The sequence below is a fragment of the Rattus norvegicus genome, chromosome 16, assembly GCF_021556685.1.
Source record: "Rattus norvegicus strain SHRSP/BbbUtx chromosome 16, alternate assembly SHRSP_T2T, whole genome shotgun sequence".
Classification (NCBI taxonomy): domain Eukaryota; kingdom Metazoa; phylum Chordata; class Mammalia; order Rodentia; family Muridae; genus Rattus; species Rattus norvegicus.
Window position 1 is genome coordinate 6,209,554 of NC_141549.1, and position 17,378 is coordinate 6,226,931.

Consider the following 17,378-nt stretch of genomic DNA (forward strand, 5'->3'; position numbering starts at 1 on the left):
AAAATTTTTTTTGTCACAAATGAGACCATAATACAATATCTGTGTTACTCCAAGCCAGGCTTTGTCTAATCTGGGCCCTGATGAGTTTTGTTTGTCATGGGAACTGTCTGAAGACAGAAGAGAAAGAAATAGAAACTCTTAACCAGAGTGGGCAGGGTCCCATCCACCTTCACACGAAGGGCAATAGCTCCGGGGTGCATCATCCTGTGCTGTGCGATATCTCATTGTAACAAAGTCCTGTGACCAACCCAGGGGAAGGAGCCTTAACAGGACAGTTCTAGACAGTATGAGGAGACAATGGGGTGCTGTTCCAGGACCCTGAAGTCCAAGCTTTGAACAGTGGCCATTTCTGTCATCAGGATGTACCAGTCTAGCTATCATAAGCTGCCATCCCCACAAGGAAATGTGACTAGGGGGAGGGTCTGAGGTGCTTGCTCCTGTAAGATTTCCTCAGGTCCCCAAATCTACCTGCAAATAGTCTTCAATCGTTCATGTTTACCACGCACCTCACAGCCAACTGGAAGAGTTACACAGGATACACCTGTGATGTGCATGCGTTGAGGACCCGGGTCTGTCATTCATTAGCTGAGGGATTTTCAACAGGTCGCCTAACTTCCATTTCTTCACCTTTTAATGGGCCAGCCTGTAGGAAGCTCTGGGTTAGTTGTGCTGGTCACATAACATCTCTGGGTTCCTGGACCACATGAAGGGTTTATTCAAGGGATTCAGAGGCCATGATGCCAAGCAGAGACAGGATGCAGCAGGTGCTGCAAAATTGGTGGGTTTCCCTCCCAACTCTGTCTCCGTTGCCCATCTCTGGGTCCAATGAGGTCCTGAGCTACCCCCTGATCCCCCTCTCCCCAAAGGCAGCCAACTCTGCATTGGACACAGCTTCTCTTTAATGAAATCACAGGATATCTTGAAACAAAGGGCCAGTTTGCTCAGGAAGGTGGAGCTAATCTGGTGCTAAGCTCGTCCCTCCCACTTCACATGCAGTTCCAGGCAAGGGCTGCTGTGCTAGCTGGAGGGCTCAGAAGATGTCAGAGACGATATAGTCAGTGTGGACGCCATCAATCAGTCCAGCTCCATTGTCGTGGACAAACCAGCAAGACACTTCTGTTCCATGTCTGGGGTCCTTGCTGTAGTCCTTTTGTAACCCTCTGGAATGAGGCGAGATAGTGGCTGTCCCTCTTTAGATCTCCCAGGAAGCTTCCCCCTCCCCAGATGACACCAGGAGGAAGGCCGAGACTTGTGATAGGGAACAAACCGCAGTCAAGAGCAGAAGCGATGGACACGAACCCACTCACCGGGTGACTGTCAGCTGCCGATTCTTAACCACCATTGTGGCATCTGTCTTTGTAGGGTCAGAGCCTGGGCGGAGGTCAAATACTTCAAAATCCAGTGGGGAGAAGAATTGCCCTGCAAAGGTGCATTGGAGGCTGGGGTTACTGATGAAGGGCAAGAGCACAGAGATAACAGAGCGCTACACTGACCTGGTAACCAATGGCTGCCACTCATACAAGGTCCCTCGTGACCCCTGACCTTTCTGTGAATCGTACATTTCTCCCAACATCCCCTAGCTTTGTCTCACCCTACATTCAGTCACCATCTCTAAGAGGGACAAGGCTCTCACTAAACAGCCCATCTCTGAAGCTCTGAAGAGCTCTGCAGCTCTGGAGATCGGCCCGCCATTGAGGACCCACAAATGCATTCCGGCTTTGGAGAATCCACACACAGTTCTGCCTGGCTGGCCAGTCATACCCAATAGTCCCTGTGTCCGGGCTGACGTCCGGAAGCTATCCAGCACATAGAAACCCAGGAAGTCCTGGTGGATTGAACTCCCCCTCCATGTTCTGTGGAGGACAATCTCAAAGGTAGCCCCGTCGTCCACAGACACCACCAGGTTCCTCTTCTTGTTGATGGTCACCACTACCCTGCAGGGCCAGGCAGGTATCAGAACAGGATTAGCTACCTTTGTCCTCTCCCTGGTGGCCCTCACTCTGAGAAGGTCTGGGTGTCATTTGTTCTCTCCCATATGTTTCTGTCCTGTATGCCTTAAAATGTCCCAGGCCCTGTGCCAAGTCCTCTATGTAAACCGAATCACCCACTCTGACCTTGTGGAAGGACCAAGGTTCAGAGGGATTAAGTAACGCTCTCAAAGTCACATAGCTAGTAATCAGCGACTATCAGAGTCTGGGTCTTATGAATCCCACTTGTTCCTGAACCTTCCCCCTGATCAGAACACCTCTTCTGTGGCTATGCTGATACCCGGAGGACTTGATTAAATAAATGAGTGAGTAAAGGAAGGATCAGACATGACGGGGGCCAAAATGGAAGACCGGAAGACTCGAACTCAGAGCTGTAAGTAGGAGAGCCATGGGAAAGGAATGGCCTTGTGCCAACTGGCTTTGCTTGGTGAAGGTGGGGGTGGGATCCAAGGCTCCAGTCCCAAAGCTCATGCTCACAAACCAAGAAAAAAAAAAAAGGACAGTGGAGTAGTTCAGTGTCTGGCCATCTGCACAGGCTCTGTGGACATCACTTGGTCACAGGGCTTGGGAAATGTGGGCTCGGAGGACTCAGGCAACACAGTTGGTATGAGAGCTTTGGGCTTTGACCTCCCTCCTGCACAGTCAGGCCCAGTTACCCGTCCTTCTGCAGCACAGCCTGATCCCTCCAGGAGAACACCGGCCCGCCAGAGCTGGGGTTCAGTGTAATGTTCTGAGGAGTCACTTCCAGCTGAAAGTCTGATGTGGGGCTTGAGACCCCCAGTCTCCCAAAGTATGTGCTCTCATGCTGCCCAGGGCTGCTGGCCTTTATCCCAATGAGCTGCCCATTCACCGAGAATCCTGCAGTGGGGTGAGGTGGGGCCTTTGGCATGCCACATATCCTTTCCCGGAGGTCCCCTTCATGCCACAGGTCATCCCACCTCCAGGACTAGTCCTTCACCGCTCCTCCCACCCATACCATAACTACTAAATACCCTACATTTAGCTTTCTCTTCTGGACTCTGGACTCCCAAGGAAAGGAGTGGACATCCTCCTTCTCACGTGGAGACAGATTCACAGGAGGTGTGGAAACATTTGCCAGACCCTGAACAGCCTCGTCCTTACTGACCCCAAGTTGAGTCTCGTGCTCCAAAATTGACACTCTGAGAAAGATTTCCTATTACTTCCTCCCTTCCTTTGTTGAGGGCAAGACAGCTCTGTTCCCGCCGCATCCCAGCCCCTGGCCAATGCTCAACAGACATGGAGTTGGCTGGATGGATGAGGAGTGGGTTAGGGGGGTCAGGAAAACCTTCCCTACGATAGCCTGACTAGGGAGGTGCTTTCCAGCTCTGTATAGCATGGTCATGGGCAGGTGCCTCAGGGCCTGTGTGATGTTCAGGTCCTGATATGAGACAGAGGCTCCTTTAAAAAAATTCCCGAGGATATCAAGAGAGCACGGCCTGAGCATTACACTAAGTGTGAGGCTCGTTGGGCCATGGGTTCCGTGTGTTGCATGAGTCACACACTCATAAAGTCAGTCAAGGACAAGGCGGAAGAGGAAGGCAAGAGGTGCCTGCCAAGCGGACAATACACAAGGCAGAAGGCAGGGAAAGCTACCCCAATAGATTCTGTTTAACTAGGGAAGATACTGGCCCTGCCCCACCCGGCAGAGGGTATGTTACCCACCATACCTGTGTCAGGGTCCTGCACTAGGTTCAGGATCACACCGGGTTCCTCATTGATGTTGAAGCACAGGCTATCCTCTTTTGTGGGTACATAGATGATGAAGTGGGGATCGGTATCCACTGGGAACACAATAAAGAGTGTGCTCCATGGGGTGCTGGTTCAATGGGGCTGATTAGGGGAATCCTTCAGACCCTCCCAAGACTTACCACCTGTCACACGGGTTGGCAACTTTGAGCCTATGGGGTGGGCTGTAGGAGAAGGCTGTGCGGCTGACAGCACAAACGCTGTAGGTGGGAACAAATGGTACTAAGATGCGGGGCAGCACTGTCTCCTAGAGCTAGACCTGCACCCCGTCCGTGCAGTTGGCCTGAAGCTACAACAGTGGGGGCACTAGAGCAGCACGCATGCGCCAGGCCTCTCAGGGTACAAAAGTTTGGTCCTATGACATGATCTGGCCCCCCTGTGTCAATAACTGGGAAAGCCAGGCCTACACTGGAGGATTGTCCTAAGGAATCCCACGGATGGGAACCAGGATTGGTGATAACCAGGGTTTTGGTCAGAGCTAAGTGTTCAGTCAGATGGCCAACAGGGTACGTAGCAGGAAGGGGTGAAGACGGGGGTCCCCAAGATGGCTGCTACTTACTTCTTCTGGGTCCCACCATCTCTGCAGAAGACAAGGAAAACAGTGTTAGCCTCACCTCCAGGGTATGCAGCTCACTCCACAAGTGAACCTTAGGCTGAGAGATGAACTACTCTAGGCTCAGTCCTCTCCAATGTCCTCGACTTCCTCAGACATAGACTGGGTAGAGGAGTTTGATGGAGACTGGGTAGAGGGAAGGCTGGCAAAGGCTCATGAGGCATGAAGGATGCAGCCCTGGGCTTGATGGGAAGGCAGAAGCCCAGGCCAGAGTGGGGTTTGTGCTGGGGGGTGGGGGGGACATACAGCCCGTGTCAGCTTCCAGTCACTTGATGGTGCCAAACCAACAGGCCGAAAACTCACCTAAGGGCTGAGAATCTGAAAGGGAAAAGAAAAAGAATTAACCCCTGGGGGGACTTTGGGACATGCACCTGCTGACCATGGATCCCCCTATGCCTGTACCCTCTGGGGGCTTGTCAATGATGGGCTCCAGCCCATCCTCGTCTGTCAGGCCTCTGATAGTCATAGAGGTCAGCGGCGTTACGAAATGATAGTCCAGTGACATCTTCAAGATCTGGGACGACAGGTTGGCCCTCTCTTCCCCTTCTGTCTTCATCCTGTGTGTGAGACGTGCGCTTGACTCCTAGGCCCCTCTCTGCACACATGATGGCGGGCGTGCAGCTTCCTGCCTGCTTGCTCACTCTCTGCCTCATTCATCAGACAGCCAAGCGCTCACAGCACCCGCCCCGAGCAATGGCTGCGGGTCAGGGATCTCGTGCTCGTGAGACCCATGGCAGGGCCAAGGCACGTGCCTCAGAGATAACCAGGACGCTTACCTGCTACGAGACCATGCTAACCGGCCTCTCCGAGCTTTGCATTGCTCTCCCATTGAGCAGAGAAGATGGAGAGATTCCCTCACAGAGGATTAGGGCTAAATGTGTCTGGGTGCAGCAGCTCCATAGCAAGTGGCAGTCTGCTGTGAGGAAGCTCAATGGGGCAGATGAGCTATTCTTTTCCAGACCCTCCACTCACATAGAAGACCCCGCACACTGCAGACCCTGAGTGAAGCAGAGGGGGAAAGCACCCCCACCCCCTCAGCCTGCAGGCTCAGAACCACCACTGACTCGACCACACAGAGTCTCCTCCTGGCTGCTGCAGGGACCCTACCTCTTAGCCAGGAGCTCCTGGATAGTGAGGTAGGCCCAGAGCCTCTCCACATGATTCTCTAGCATGTGGCCACGCTCTCGGAGCAGCTTCTTCATCTCTTCCTCGTCCACCAGGCAGGTTGCCTTGAATTCTTGCTTTTCCTGAGAGTCAAAAGAGGAGCAAGGCCATAAGCAATGACAGTACAAGCCCTGGATGGTACCTGAAGCTCTGACCCTTATCTGGCCTCTGCATCTTCATTCTCAGTGCTATCACCTGTCTGTTGCCTGCTGTCATTCATGTTCACTCACTCACTCACTCACTCACTCACTCACTCACTCACTCACTCATTCATTCATTCATTCACTCATTCACTCACTCATTCATTCACTCATTCATTCACTCATTCATTCACTCACTCACTCATTCATTCATTCACTCATTCATTCATCCACTCACTCATTCACTCATTCACTCACTCATTAATTCACTCATTCACTCATTCATTCACTCATTCACTCACTCATTCATTCACTCATTCACTCACTCACTCACTCATTCATTCACTCATTCACTCACTCATTCATTCATTCATCATTCATTCATCCGTGTGTTCATTCTACAGATGTTGGCTAACCACCCCTTGTGAGCCAGGCTTAGCCTAGGCCTAAGACTCAGTTGGATAGGAGGCCCAGGCCTGTCCCTATGAAGTCACTCCCTGGAAGAGGCTAACAGATATCTACTGTTTCTGCTGTTCACTTCTCCCAAGGGTCACAGAGTTCCATCTGGGCTGCCCTGGTCAGCGTGCCATGGCGTAGGCACGTGCCGTGGTTCCCAGCTACAATAGTGAAGTCTTTCCCAACATGTTCTCTACCCCAAGGCCTGCATTGAGTACTGTGTGGGTTTCTCCACTTACCCACGACACATACACACCCATCCACGGCAGTGCTGTCTCTGTGGTGTTCATATGAAGCACAGCCTACAGGCCTGAACAGAGTCAGACTGGATTCTAACTAACTTCCCTCCAGGCCCGAGTCCTGAGCCCTCAACCTCACTATGGGTTGAATTCATGCCCCAGAGCCTGGTCTCCTAGAACCTTCCGTACATGCGTATGTAGTTGCATTCACTGGGCCAAGATGGTGGGCCTGGTACGCAGGGTGTGTCCAGGAATGAGATCTAGTGAGAAGCAGAGGCTGCCCTCCCATTCTCTCATGTTTGGGAGGGGAACAGATGGTGTGAGGAATTTTGAGGACTCCTTCTGACTCAAGGGGTGACAAGTAAGTAACGCCACTTTAGTTCCATTTCAACCTGTTCAGTCCCTGTTCCCCTGGGAGGAAGATATTACTATGGGGAAAGAGAGGCTCTTGGGTTGGAAGGGAGAACAGTGTGAGTTTGGGGTGTGTCTAGGCACTGTTCAGTTTCTACAACCCCTCAAAGTTCACCATTTACCCCATGAGCCCGAACATCCGCCTTAAAGGTGCTCAGTTTGTGGTCAGCAATGCGTCCAGCCACCACGATCTCAGAGCCATCATAGTACTGTTTGTGTCGGTGCTGTGTTAGAGCCAAGACAGCGTCCTGGGGGTACTGCAGCTCCACATCTGTCAGCAGGGGGTGGGCTACTTGATTGTAGAAACCCTGCGGGATAGGGATAGGGAGTGTCCCTCAAACAGAGCACCCAGGAACCTGACCAGAAGTCTAGTGACAAAGTGCAGGGTTGCTACTCCACATTAGAGGGGGGAACCTAAGCTCGGAGAGGTTTAGTAACTGCTTATGATCATACAATTGACTTCAACTCTAAATATCTATCTTCTCTGAGTTAATAGGCAAATGGCCACCCAAACCCCATGGCATATTGATGATGGTGTGTGGGAGGGGTCAGGGAGACCTGTAGCTGTTGGGTGGCATCGTGGTCCTCGTAAATTCTCTGGGCCCATCCGTTGTTCTCAATGGACATGACCTCCAGGAAGCTAAAGTCCAGGTCGTGACCAAAGCCAAGGTTGTAGAGCGGGAATCTGCCCCGGATAGCGTTGCGGACATTCTTGAGGATCTGGGAACGGTCCGTCTCCCCTGCAGCCACACATCCAGGCAGTGATGGGATGCTAGATCTCAGGCAGAGGGGATCCCTAGAAGCCTTTGGAAAACATTTCCTGGGAGCCAAGGTTCCTATCCCTCATAAACTTGAGTCCCCGTTGACAACTGGTGGCAGCACAGGGCAACTGCGACAGCTGGAAACAGCTCACTGAAGGCCCTGCCCAGCCATATGGACCTATCACAGGCAGATGTGACTGCGCCAAACTCTCCCATGGCTCCTTGCCACAGCCTGTGAGGCCCTACCAGGCCACCCCCCCCCCCAAATTTGCTCAATTCTGCTTAAGTCCTTTCTACTGGGCAGGCCCTGCCAAGATCTCTTCCAGTCCCCTTTGCTTCCTTCCAACTCAGGGTTTACTTCTTCCCAGCAGCCTCCCCAGACCTCTCCTGACTCAGGTGCCCCCTGTCAGGAATTCCATAGATCCTCTAGCTTCCATGGTAGAAATTCTCTACACCTGGGTCAGCTTGAGGGCAGAGCCACATCTCATTCTCTTGGTGTCTCTTTTCAGCCCCTTGTCCTGGGCATGGCACAATGTGGGTAAATCCTGCCCGTCCTTTGGGCCCCTAAGCTCCCCAGCTTCATACAAAACCATTTGCTGTTGCCAACTCACAGGACAGAGGTGCACCTCAGAGCTCCTACAGACTTTGTGGTCTGGACAGTTTTTAGACCAGCCCTTGACTTTCTGCCCAGTGGACTCTCCAACAGACTAATATCCAGTATCATCTTGGTCATTTCTGGAAGTAAGGAGATTACCACCTCCCAAGGCAGCCCCTGAGGTACTCACCTTCAGTGGGCTCTCCGTCGGTCAACATGATAAGAATTGAGGCAGGGCTGCTGAGTTCTGGGTGGCTTCCTTGAGCTCTGTTTAAGATCTCGATTCCTCGGAGCAAGCCTCCATTCAGGTTTGTGGCTATAAAGGAGAAAAATATAATATATATAATATAATATATAATATAATAATATCATACCAGTACAGTCATTCCCAAGCAGACAGGAGTAACGCCAGGCCATTCTGAGGCCCCTTCCTTACCTCCAGCCAAAGAAAAGCGCCTCACAAAGTCTTGGGCTGCTTGCAAATTGGCGTGAGACGCGGGTACCAGTGAGCCCTTCCATGACTGCACTTGAGACCCAAAGAGGACCAGGTCAAAGTTGTCTACTGGCTTCATGTCCCCCAATATCTTAAGGAGCGCCTCCTTTGTCTGAAAGGACAGGAAGTCAGAGGAAGGACATAGCCACTAGAGGCTGAAGGATGATGGATAGCTCTCTCCAGGAACCCAGGTAAGCCACTGTAGACATGCACAGTGGGCAAGCAGAGGTGACAGTCAAACAGCCCCCAAGGACACAGCATCCTAATAGCATTTGGAGTGTATGCAGGGTGCAGGGAAGGCAAAAGGACTGAGTATAGGGAGAAGAAATGACTGAGAGCTTGGTGTATCTAGGATCATTAAAGAAATCCCCCGTCTCCAACCAGAGCTGTTTTTTCTAGAACTGTCTTGTGCAGACATGGCCTAACTGCCCGTTGGGTAAAGCACTGGGAGCACTAGATGCCAGCCCATAGATCATTTATCGCTCCCAGTGTCTTCTCTACTGAGTGGTTCTCCGTAGGAAACTCTGTGACCCCCAGGCACCATTATCCTCTGTCTCGAAACTGAGAGCTGTGCTCGCCTATGCTTGCATCCCCTCCCCTGTCCATCAGCACGAGTCCCAAGATGCTCTACAGCCAAACCTTCATGACCTTAGGGCCAACCAGAGAAGCTCCTGCTGGGCGAGCTGCTCAAAGCTGCCATTTACCTGCTTCACTTTCTGGCCTTCCATGGACCCACTGATATCAATCACAAAAACCAGGTTCTTGCTCATGTTGGTCAGGTTTTGGGGGGCAAAGAAATGTGTAAAGTAATTGTTGGCCACCTGGAACAGAAAAGAGGCAGGGAGGCCTTTGTCTCAGTCAACTTTCCCTGCCCTCTAGGGCTTGGGCCATGAGCCTTCGACTTACCAGGAGGTCACAGAGCTTGTCTCGGTTCACATCGTAGGTCACCTTGAAGTCTCCATTCAGCAAGGAGGTAGAGCACGTGGGGCAGGACTGCTGCTGGCTCACAGTGGGGCGGAAGAGCACATGACCCTGAAGGCAAAGAAGGTGTGAGGCACCAACGGTGCAAATAGGATGTCCGCAAAACAGCACAAAACATGTGTGCACGTGTGTGCATGGTGTGTGCGCGTGTGTGCACGTGTGTGTGCGTGTGTGCGTGCGTGTGTGTATGCGTGTGTGTGAGTGTGTGTACACATGTGTGTATGCGTGTGTGTGAGTGTGTGTACACATGTTGTGTGTGTGCATGGTGTGTGTGTGTGCGTGTATGTGCATGTGTGTGTGCGTGTGTGTGCATGGTGTGTGTGTGCGTGTGTGTATGCGTGTGAGTGTGTGTGTACACGGGTGTGTGTGCATGGTGTGTGCGTGTGTGTGCGTGTGTGTGCGTGTGTGTGCATGTGTGTGTGTTTGTGTCTGTGTGTGTGTCTGTGTCTGTGTGTGTGTCTGTGTCTATGTCTGTGTGTGTCTGTATGTGTGTCTGTGTTTGTGTCTGTGTGTGTGTGTCTGTGTCTGTCTGTGTGTCTGTTTGTGTGTGTGTCTGTGTTTGTGTCTGTGTGTGTGTCTGTGTGTGTGTGTCTGTCTGTGTGTCTGTTTGTGTGTGTGTCTGTGTCTGTGTGTGTGTGTGTGTCTGTGTGTGTGTGAATGTGTGTGTATACACCTGAATGGGTTTGTCCACAGGCATAGGAGTAAGCCCAGTAGGCCATCCTTCTAGGTTTGAGTGTGTATACTCGTCTGTAGTAAGAGAAAAGACTATTGTTTTTTGCTCCTGAATAGTTGGGATTTCTGTAATAATCACCAGCATTTAGGATTGAAATAATACCAGTATGCTAGTGTAAAAGGTATCAGCCACCTGGAACTGTAGGGTTAAAGGCTGTAAGCCATCATGATAGCAATGCCCATGATCCTGTGATCCCAGCATTCAAGTGGCTGAGACAAGAGAATCTCTAGTTCGAGGCCAGCCTGGGCTACACAATGATATAATGAATATGGTCTTTAAAAACAAGTAAGACACAGCTTTGTGCATGGGAAAAGAACAAAATAAAACAACAACAACCCTCAGTCATTTGATTGGCAAAAAACTAGAAAGGAGAGGGAAGGCCCAGGAAGATGATGTCATCTAGTCGAGTGGTATTGGCATTCACAGAAGCTACGAGTGACTCACCACTTTCTCTATTTCTGTACTTTCTATGTTTTCTTTAAAGGATTTTAAAGGTTAATTAGCTTGTGATAATAAGATATGTTCATCTTTTACAAAAGAAAGACCTGACAATGACTGTTAGACAGACGACCCATCCCCGACCCTCTGGAAAATAAGTTTGCTAGCATTTCGAGGTGTCTGGCTTAGTTTAAAAGGCATTCTGGATTTGGGGAGCGGTTCAGCAGGTAAAGTGCTTACTGATGGCTGATTCTGAGCCTCAGAACCCGCTGACAGGTGGAAGACAAGTGATCCGCAGAGCCGTCCTCATCACTCCAAACACATACGTGTGGCGTGCTTGCGCACACATAATAATAATTAATAATAACTTTTGAATAACGAAAACTAAAGGCAATCCCAATGAACTGTAAGAGACACTCTTTTCAGTGACTTGTGGAGTCCCTGCACAAAGGGTGAGAGAGCTGAAGGTTGCTCTTGGCCTGGGTTAAGGGCCAGTTGGGAAGCAGGGCGTTTGCAAGGCCCCATAGTGGGTCAAGAACAAGACTTCTGGGGTGGCAAGTGATAAGTTCTCGGATAGGTCACAGACCATTCCAAACCTGTGTGTCAAAAACAAATAACAAAACAAAAAGCTAAGGGTTGTTTTAAGTGTCCAAGTGATCTTCCACGGACAAAGATGAAGCTGGTACAAGTGGTCAGGACACAGCAGGTTGCTGAGACAAGTTCTTTCCTACCTCAGATCAGACTTGGCTGAAGCAGGAGGCTAGAACGCTTCTGAGATTTCAGCTGGATACGTCCACCACCCGCTACAGTTTGGGTATGGAGAGTCTTAATGAAGGAGAGTGTATTGAAGGCTTGGTCCCTGGTGCAAGCAGGGTTCCAAGGTCTGGCTTTGAGGGAGCGACTGGATCATGACGCACTGCCTCCATCGTCAGACTGGCTAATCCACTGATGAACCCAGAGCGTGAATAGATTACCCAGAGTGGTGGATCACACCTGTGATCCCAGCACATGGGAGGGTGAGCCAGGAGGATTATTTGGTTAAGGACAGTCTAAGCCGGATGATAAGGCCCTTCCTCGATAAAATATAACAAAATTAAAAGAACTAAATAGACTCTAGGTTTGTGGTTGAACTGAGAAAAGTGAAGCTAGGTTGGAAGAAGTCGACTGGAGAGGTGCCTTTGAAAGTTAAGCTCGCTCGCTCTCCTCTCTCTCTCTCTCTCTCTCTCTCTCTCTCTCTCTCTCTCTCTCTCTCTCTCTCTCTCTGCTTCCTGACTGCATAAGCTGAACAACCTCTATTCCTGCATGCATTTTTTTCTGCCATGATGTTCGTTTGCCGTGTTCCAGAAGCAATGGAACAAGCTGACCATGGATTGAGCGCTCAGAAACCATGAGCCCAAATAAATCCCTCTTCCTTGAAACGGTTTCTCTCCATTATTTGCCACAGTTGATGGAAAGTCTGGCTAATAACTCGGCGTGGCAGCCTACCTACACTGCCTGCTCCCGTGCCCAGCCTGGATAGTTCATAAAGGCTGAGCTGAGCGGAGAAGCCTCTAAGAGTCCATTCCCCACCGCTTGTTCTTCATATACCTTCTTCCCCGAGAAAGACTTCTTGATGGTTTGAGCAGCCAGTTCCTTGCTGAGGAAGGAGGCTTGAGCATCCAGCCTGCTGATCCCCTGCGGCTCAAAGATGTCCACATCAATCTGCACCGTGGAAGACAGTCCTGAGCTAAGGCCCACTTGGACTAGCACCAAATTTCAGCCAAGAGCCCTGTGGAGCTGCCTTCTCCCACTGTGTGCACTATCCCCCAGTCCTTAGCAGGGCCTGGCTCATCTTAGGCAGTCCGGAAATACTGACTGAAAGATGCTTGCACATGCCTGAACACTCCAGCCTCGCCCCTCATGCTGACTGATACACAGTTGTCAGTATTTTTTTTTTTTGTAATCTGGTGGCAGTCCTGGAAAACCCAGGGGGTGTATTTAGTAGATACATTATTGGGGTGCCATGGATGACAGTAAAGCTGGGAGGTTCAGGGGGCTTCCTGCCCGGGAAGAGCCCACAGGAACCCACTCTGAGGACCCAGTCTCACTCTTTGTATTTTCGGGTCTGGGCTGAGGGAGAAGGCTGAAGCGGTGCTGGAAGCCACAGTGGAGGTTGGGGTTGGGAGTGGGGAGGAGAAAGAGAAGAGTCCTGCCTGGGGACTTGCAAAGTACCTCAAAATGGTGTACCAGCTGCTTCGGTCTCACTTTGATGACGATGTCATACTGCGTAAGTCTCCTCTTTAGTACCTCCTCATAGGTGAGCTGGAACGTGGCCTTGCTCTGGGCTCCAACAGTGATGTGGATGGTAAACTGCTCCATATTTCTTCCCGAGGCCCTGGACATGTCACCAGAGGCCACAATAGGCAAAGGGGTGACGTGTGTTGTTTTGACACCTAAAGCATGTCCCTCAGAACCAGTTTCTCTTATTATCACACCATCCCCCAAGATGACCTCAACTGGACAGTGAAGGCTGGAGCTCAAGGATGACACCCATTTCTCCACAAGACAGAAGAAGATCAAGTGTGCCCAACCCTAGCCCTAGATGCCAGCTAAGACAGGTTTGTTCAAGCTTCTCTCCTCCTGGAGATGCTCCCTACCCAATAGCATCTCACAGTCCCTAGCTCTATCCTGAATGGGCAGAAGGGAGAGTCCTGGAGGCTTGGCCACTAAGGCCTGGAATTTACCTGACAAGGCCAGCATTCTCTCCTGAAATGGCTGCCTTCCGGTATTGCTTCCATGCAGTCACTTTGTCCTTTATGTCACCAATGAATGCATTCCCATCTGCTGTTCTGCACGAAAAGGAAAAATCCCCAGTGGTGGTGACCTGACTTCACTGCCTCTCGGTTGTCCTCTGAGCCTAAGACCCTGTCCACACAACTCCTTGAAAAGGGAGTCTCTGCTGTCCGCTGCCTCTGCTTTCCCTGCTCAGAGGGCCCATGGGAAGTCAGTAGATAACCATGGTCACAGAGGCCACATCGCACTCTGGCTCTGCTCCTCAGGTCAAAAGCTTTGAGAACAAGCAGTCCAGATTTTCTGTATAAGGTGGGAGGTGATAACTCTGAGGGACCTCTTTCCTCCTGCCCCTCTAAGCTGTGCTGACCACGACCCAAGTGAGATCTGGGTACTCTGGCCTCAGGCTGAACAGGTGAATTGACACCACCAGAGTAGAGTGTAGGAGTTAGGTAGGGCATGCACGCACATGGCAAAGTCACTGATGAAGGCTGTCTTGGGGATTTCCACATCAAAAGCCACTTCCCTGGCTTTGTTAGCACTGTTGACCACTTGACTGGTGATGACGTAGTGGGCAAAGCGAGAGGTGACTTTGCAATTGACTTTCAAGCTCCTGATGGACACACCATTGACTGTCTGAAGTAAATAATAATAATAACAACAATAACAATAAGAGGAAGAAGAAAAAGGAGGAGGAAGAGGAGGAGGAGGAAGAGGAAGAAGAGGAGGAAGAGGAGGAAGAGGAGGAAGAGGAGGAGGAGGAAGAGGAGGAAGAGGAGGAAGAGGAGGAAGAGGAGGAAGAGGAGGAGGAGGAGGAGGAGGAAGAGGAGGAAGAGGAGGAAGAGGAGGAGGAAGAAGAGGAAGAAGAGGAGGAAGAGGAGGAGGAAGAGGAAGAAGAGGAGGAAGAGGGGAGGAGGAGGAAGAGGAGAGGAGGAGGAAGAGAAGAAGAAGAAGAAAAAGAAGAAGAAGAAGAAGAAGAAGAAGAAGAAGAAGAAGAAGAAGAAGAAGAAGAAGAAGAAGAAGAAGAAGAAGAAGGGATTTTTCCCACTCCAGAGTAAGGCGCCCAGATTCCTGAAGAATATAGCAGTCTTCCCAAGAAGACCCCCTTTCTTTGCTGGAGACATGAGGTGAGCAGTCACATTTCAAGCAATGGGACCCCTGCCTCTTGCACTGAGAGAGGGGTGAGAGAAAGCAAACCTGCAGAAAGGGCCCCATCTCAGACCCCTTTGCCAAGACTTCAACTTACTGTGTCCACAGCCTGTCGCTTCTGCAAAAACAAAACCACAGCCGAGTGTGAGTGGGGAAGCTCAGGGACCCTGATCCATTTATTAAGGGGTGGGAATGGGGTCTGTGTTCTCTACTCCTCCGCTTCCCTCCTGCTGCTGGGAAGCTCTCTCTTCAGGCAGAAATGATCCGGTGGGAGGGGGTTGAGGGGTGTGGGGGTGGGAGTGGGGAGCTCATGTCCCTGATGCAGGGTCTTCTGCAGCCCCAGGGCCTAGGCAGGCCTGTCTATGCTTAAGGGCTTAGTCACATACCTCATTGCCCCTGGGTCTGCCTGTTGCCAAGCCCAGAGCAGGCATGGTCTGCAGAGTGAGGAGACACAGCAGCACCCGTAGTCCTGTGACACCATCCATGGTCTCCAGGCTCTCGCTTCCTGGTCACTTTCCCCAGACCATTAGTTAATACTGTGCTGGACAAACACAGTTTAAACATTAGACACAGCGGAGGCAAATAGCAGGATTTAGGGAATCAAAACTTGGCAATGAGCTAGCTCTGTAGCTCATTGGTAGACGGCATGCACAAAGCTCTGGATTTAATTCCTAGGACAATATACATAAATATGATAAAGAAAAAAATCAACGTGTTACTTTTGCTGGTCTGGGGTGATAGCTCAGCAGGTAAAGGAATTTACCACAAAGCCTGATGACCTGAGTTTGAATCTTAGAACCCACATGGTTGAAGGAAAGAACTAACTCTCTCAAGTTGTCCTCTGACCGACCTCCACCTGTGGATTGTGACATGCATCTACTTATACAGAGAGGGGGGGAGGGGAGAGAGAGACAGACACACAGACACACAGACAGACACAAGACACATAGATACACAGACACACACAGAGAGACAGACAGACAGACACACACACACAGAGACATAGACACACAGACACAAGACACAGACAGAGACAGACAGACAGACACACACACACAGAGACATAGACACACAGACACAAGACACAGACACAGAGACACAAGACACAGACACAGAGACAGACAGACAGACACACACAGAGACATAGACACACAGACACAAGACACAGACACAGAGACAGACAGACAGACAGACACACACGCACACACACACAGAAAGAGAGAGAGAAAGAGAGAGAGAGAGAGAGAGAGAGAGAGAGAGAGAGATATGGAGAGACACGGAGAGAAAAAGCAACAGTTTTAATGGCAACTGGGCTTGATGGTGCACACTTACAATCCTAACATTAGGGAGGAAGATGAGGAGTTCAAGGCAAGCCTCCGCTACAGAGGGAAACCAGTTGGGCTCTATGAGATCTTGTCTTTAAACAGGGGCAAGGGAAGGTGCTGAGCTGGACCAGCAGCTCAGAGTGTTTGCTGCCTTTCCAGGGGACTCAGCTTTAGTTTCCAGTCCCTGTGTTGGACGGTTTGTGGTCCCCTGTATCTCTAGCTACAGGGGATCGACACCCTCTTGAGGTTTCTGTGGGTACTGCATAGGCTCACACGTAGGGAAAGTAAGTAATGCTTTACAAATAGGCCAGTGAATACTTTCTTCTCGTGAGCAGGTAGCTCAGGGTCGTGGGAAGTCCCTGCCAGACACGAAGTTGCCCTTGCGTATGCATCTGCAGTCTGTCAAGAAGGACTGCGAAGCCCTCGAATGCTTCATCTCCTGGCTCTAGTACCAGGCGGCCCCGGTCTCATATGGTTGATCCTGGCAAAAAGTCGGAGGGGATAAAATAGGATTTCTAACCTTAATGAAGCTTTTCGGTCATGCTTTGGCCACAGATATGATCGGGAGCTGCGGCACCCGGGTACACATTTGGTTCTGACGGAGCACGAAGCTTGGGGGAAGCACAGCGGTGACCTGTGCCCCAGGTCATCATCTCGCTGACCTTGCCAGTTTTGGAAAGAAAAACAGAAGTCAGCTTTGTCTTGCTTCCACCGGGCTGTCAGGCCGTCAGCATGGAAGGCACCCATGGCGGCAGCTTTTTAGAATCAAGGCCCCTGGAAGCCTTGTGTGGTTGCTCTTTATTGCCTAGGTTCTATTTATGTGTCTGTGCGGTGGCCACACTTGAACTTGGGTCTCTCCCCAACGCCCGTCACGTAACGGTAGGCATGCCCCTGAGATACAAAGCAGAGAAAGCAAGGTGGAGATCCCAGAGGGGAGAGTCCTCAGAGACCCGGCTTGCCCAACAAGTTCCTCAGCTGTTATGTACAAAGCCCTGTTGCCAACAAGCCACAAAAGCTGTCATTTGGTTAGGTCGTTCTATGACCTGGGGTGGGATGAGACCCGGGTGAGATGGAGGGGACCTTGCAGATAATCTGTTTGCTTATCCTGGACTTTGTCTCCCAGAGGCAGGTTCTGGGAAAAGGGTTTTGTCCTTAGTCCAGGGCGACCTTCTGACCTGTTTTCTGCCTTTGCGGAAGATCAGACAGGTTGACACGCTGCTGTACATTGGAGGGTCTGTTTATTCCATTACCAGCAGGAAAAGAGCCGGTGGTGGGCTGGGTACAGTGGTAGGAGTGGAATACAAGCGTGGCGAATCTTAGTTGCCCGGGTGTGATCAGTGAGCTGATGCCATGGGA

The 17,378-nt window shown here is 50.9% G+C and overlaps 1 protein-coding gene across 10 annotated transcripts; it reads right to left on the reverse strand.

The window, feature by feature from the left end:
* Positions 1–881: 881 nt before the first annotated feature.
* Positions 882–16,687, reverse strand: Itih1 (inter-alpha trypsin inhibitor, heavy chain 1). Of its 10 annotated transcripts, none has more exons than XM_087588100.1 (23): positions 16,543–16,629; positions 15,084–15,238; positions 14,795–14,815; positions 14,018–14,184; positions 13,503–13,607; positions 12,991–13,153; positions 12,367–12,480; positions 9,534–9,659; positions 9,332–9,448; positions 8,571–8,739; positions 8,325–8,450; positions 7,337–7,518; positions 6,901–7,086; positions 5,476–5,615; positions 4,771–4,925; positions 4,672–4,686; positions 4,315–4,335; positions 3,878–3,955; positions 3,677–3,790; positions 2,645–2,846; positions 1,762–1,934; positions 1,308–1,419; positions 882–1,160 (listed from the first exon to the last, which is right to left on the reverse strand). In XM_087588100.1, the coding sequence occupies exons 2-23, from the start codon at positions 15,180–15,182 to the stop codon at positions 1,031–1,033; spliced, it is 2,715 nt and encodes a 904-aa protein (XP_087444226.1). In that variant the 5' UTR covers positions 15,183–15,238; positions 16,543–16,629; the 3' UTR covers positions 882–1,030.
* Positions 16,688–17,378: the final 691 nt, after the last annotated feature.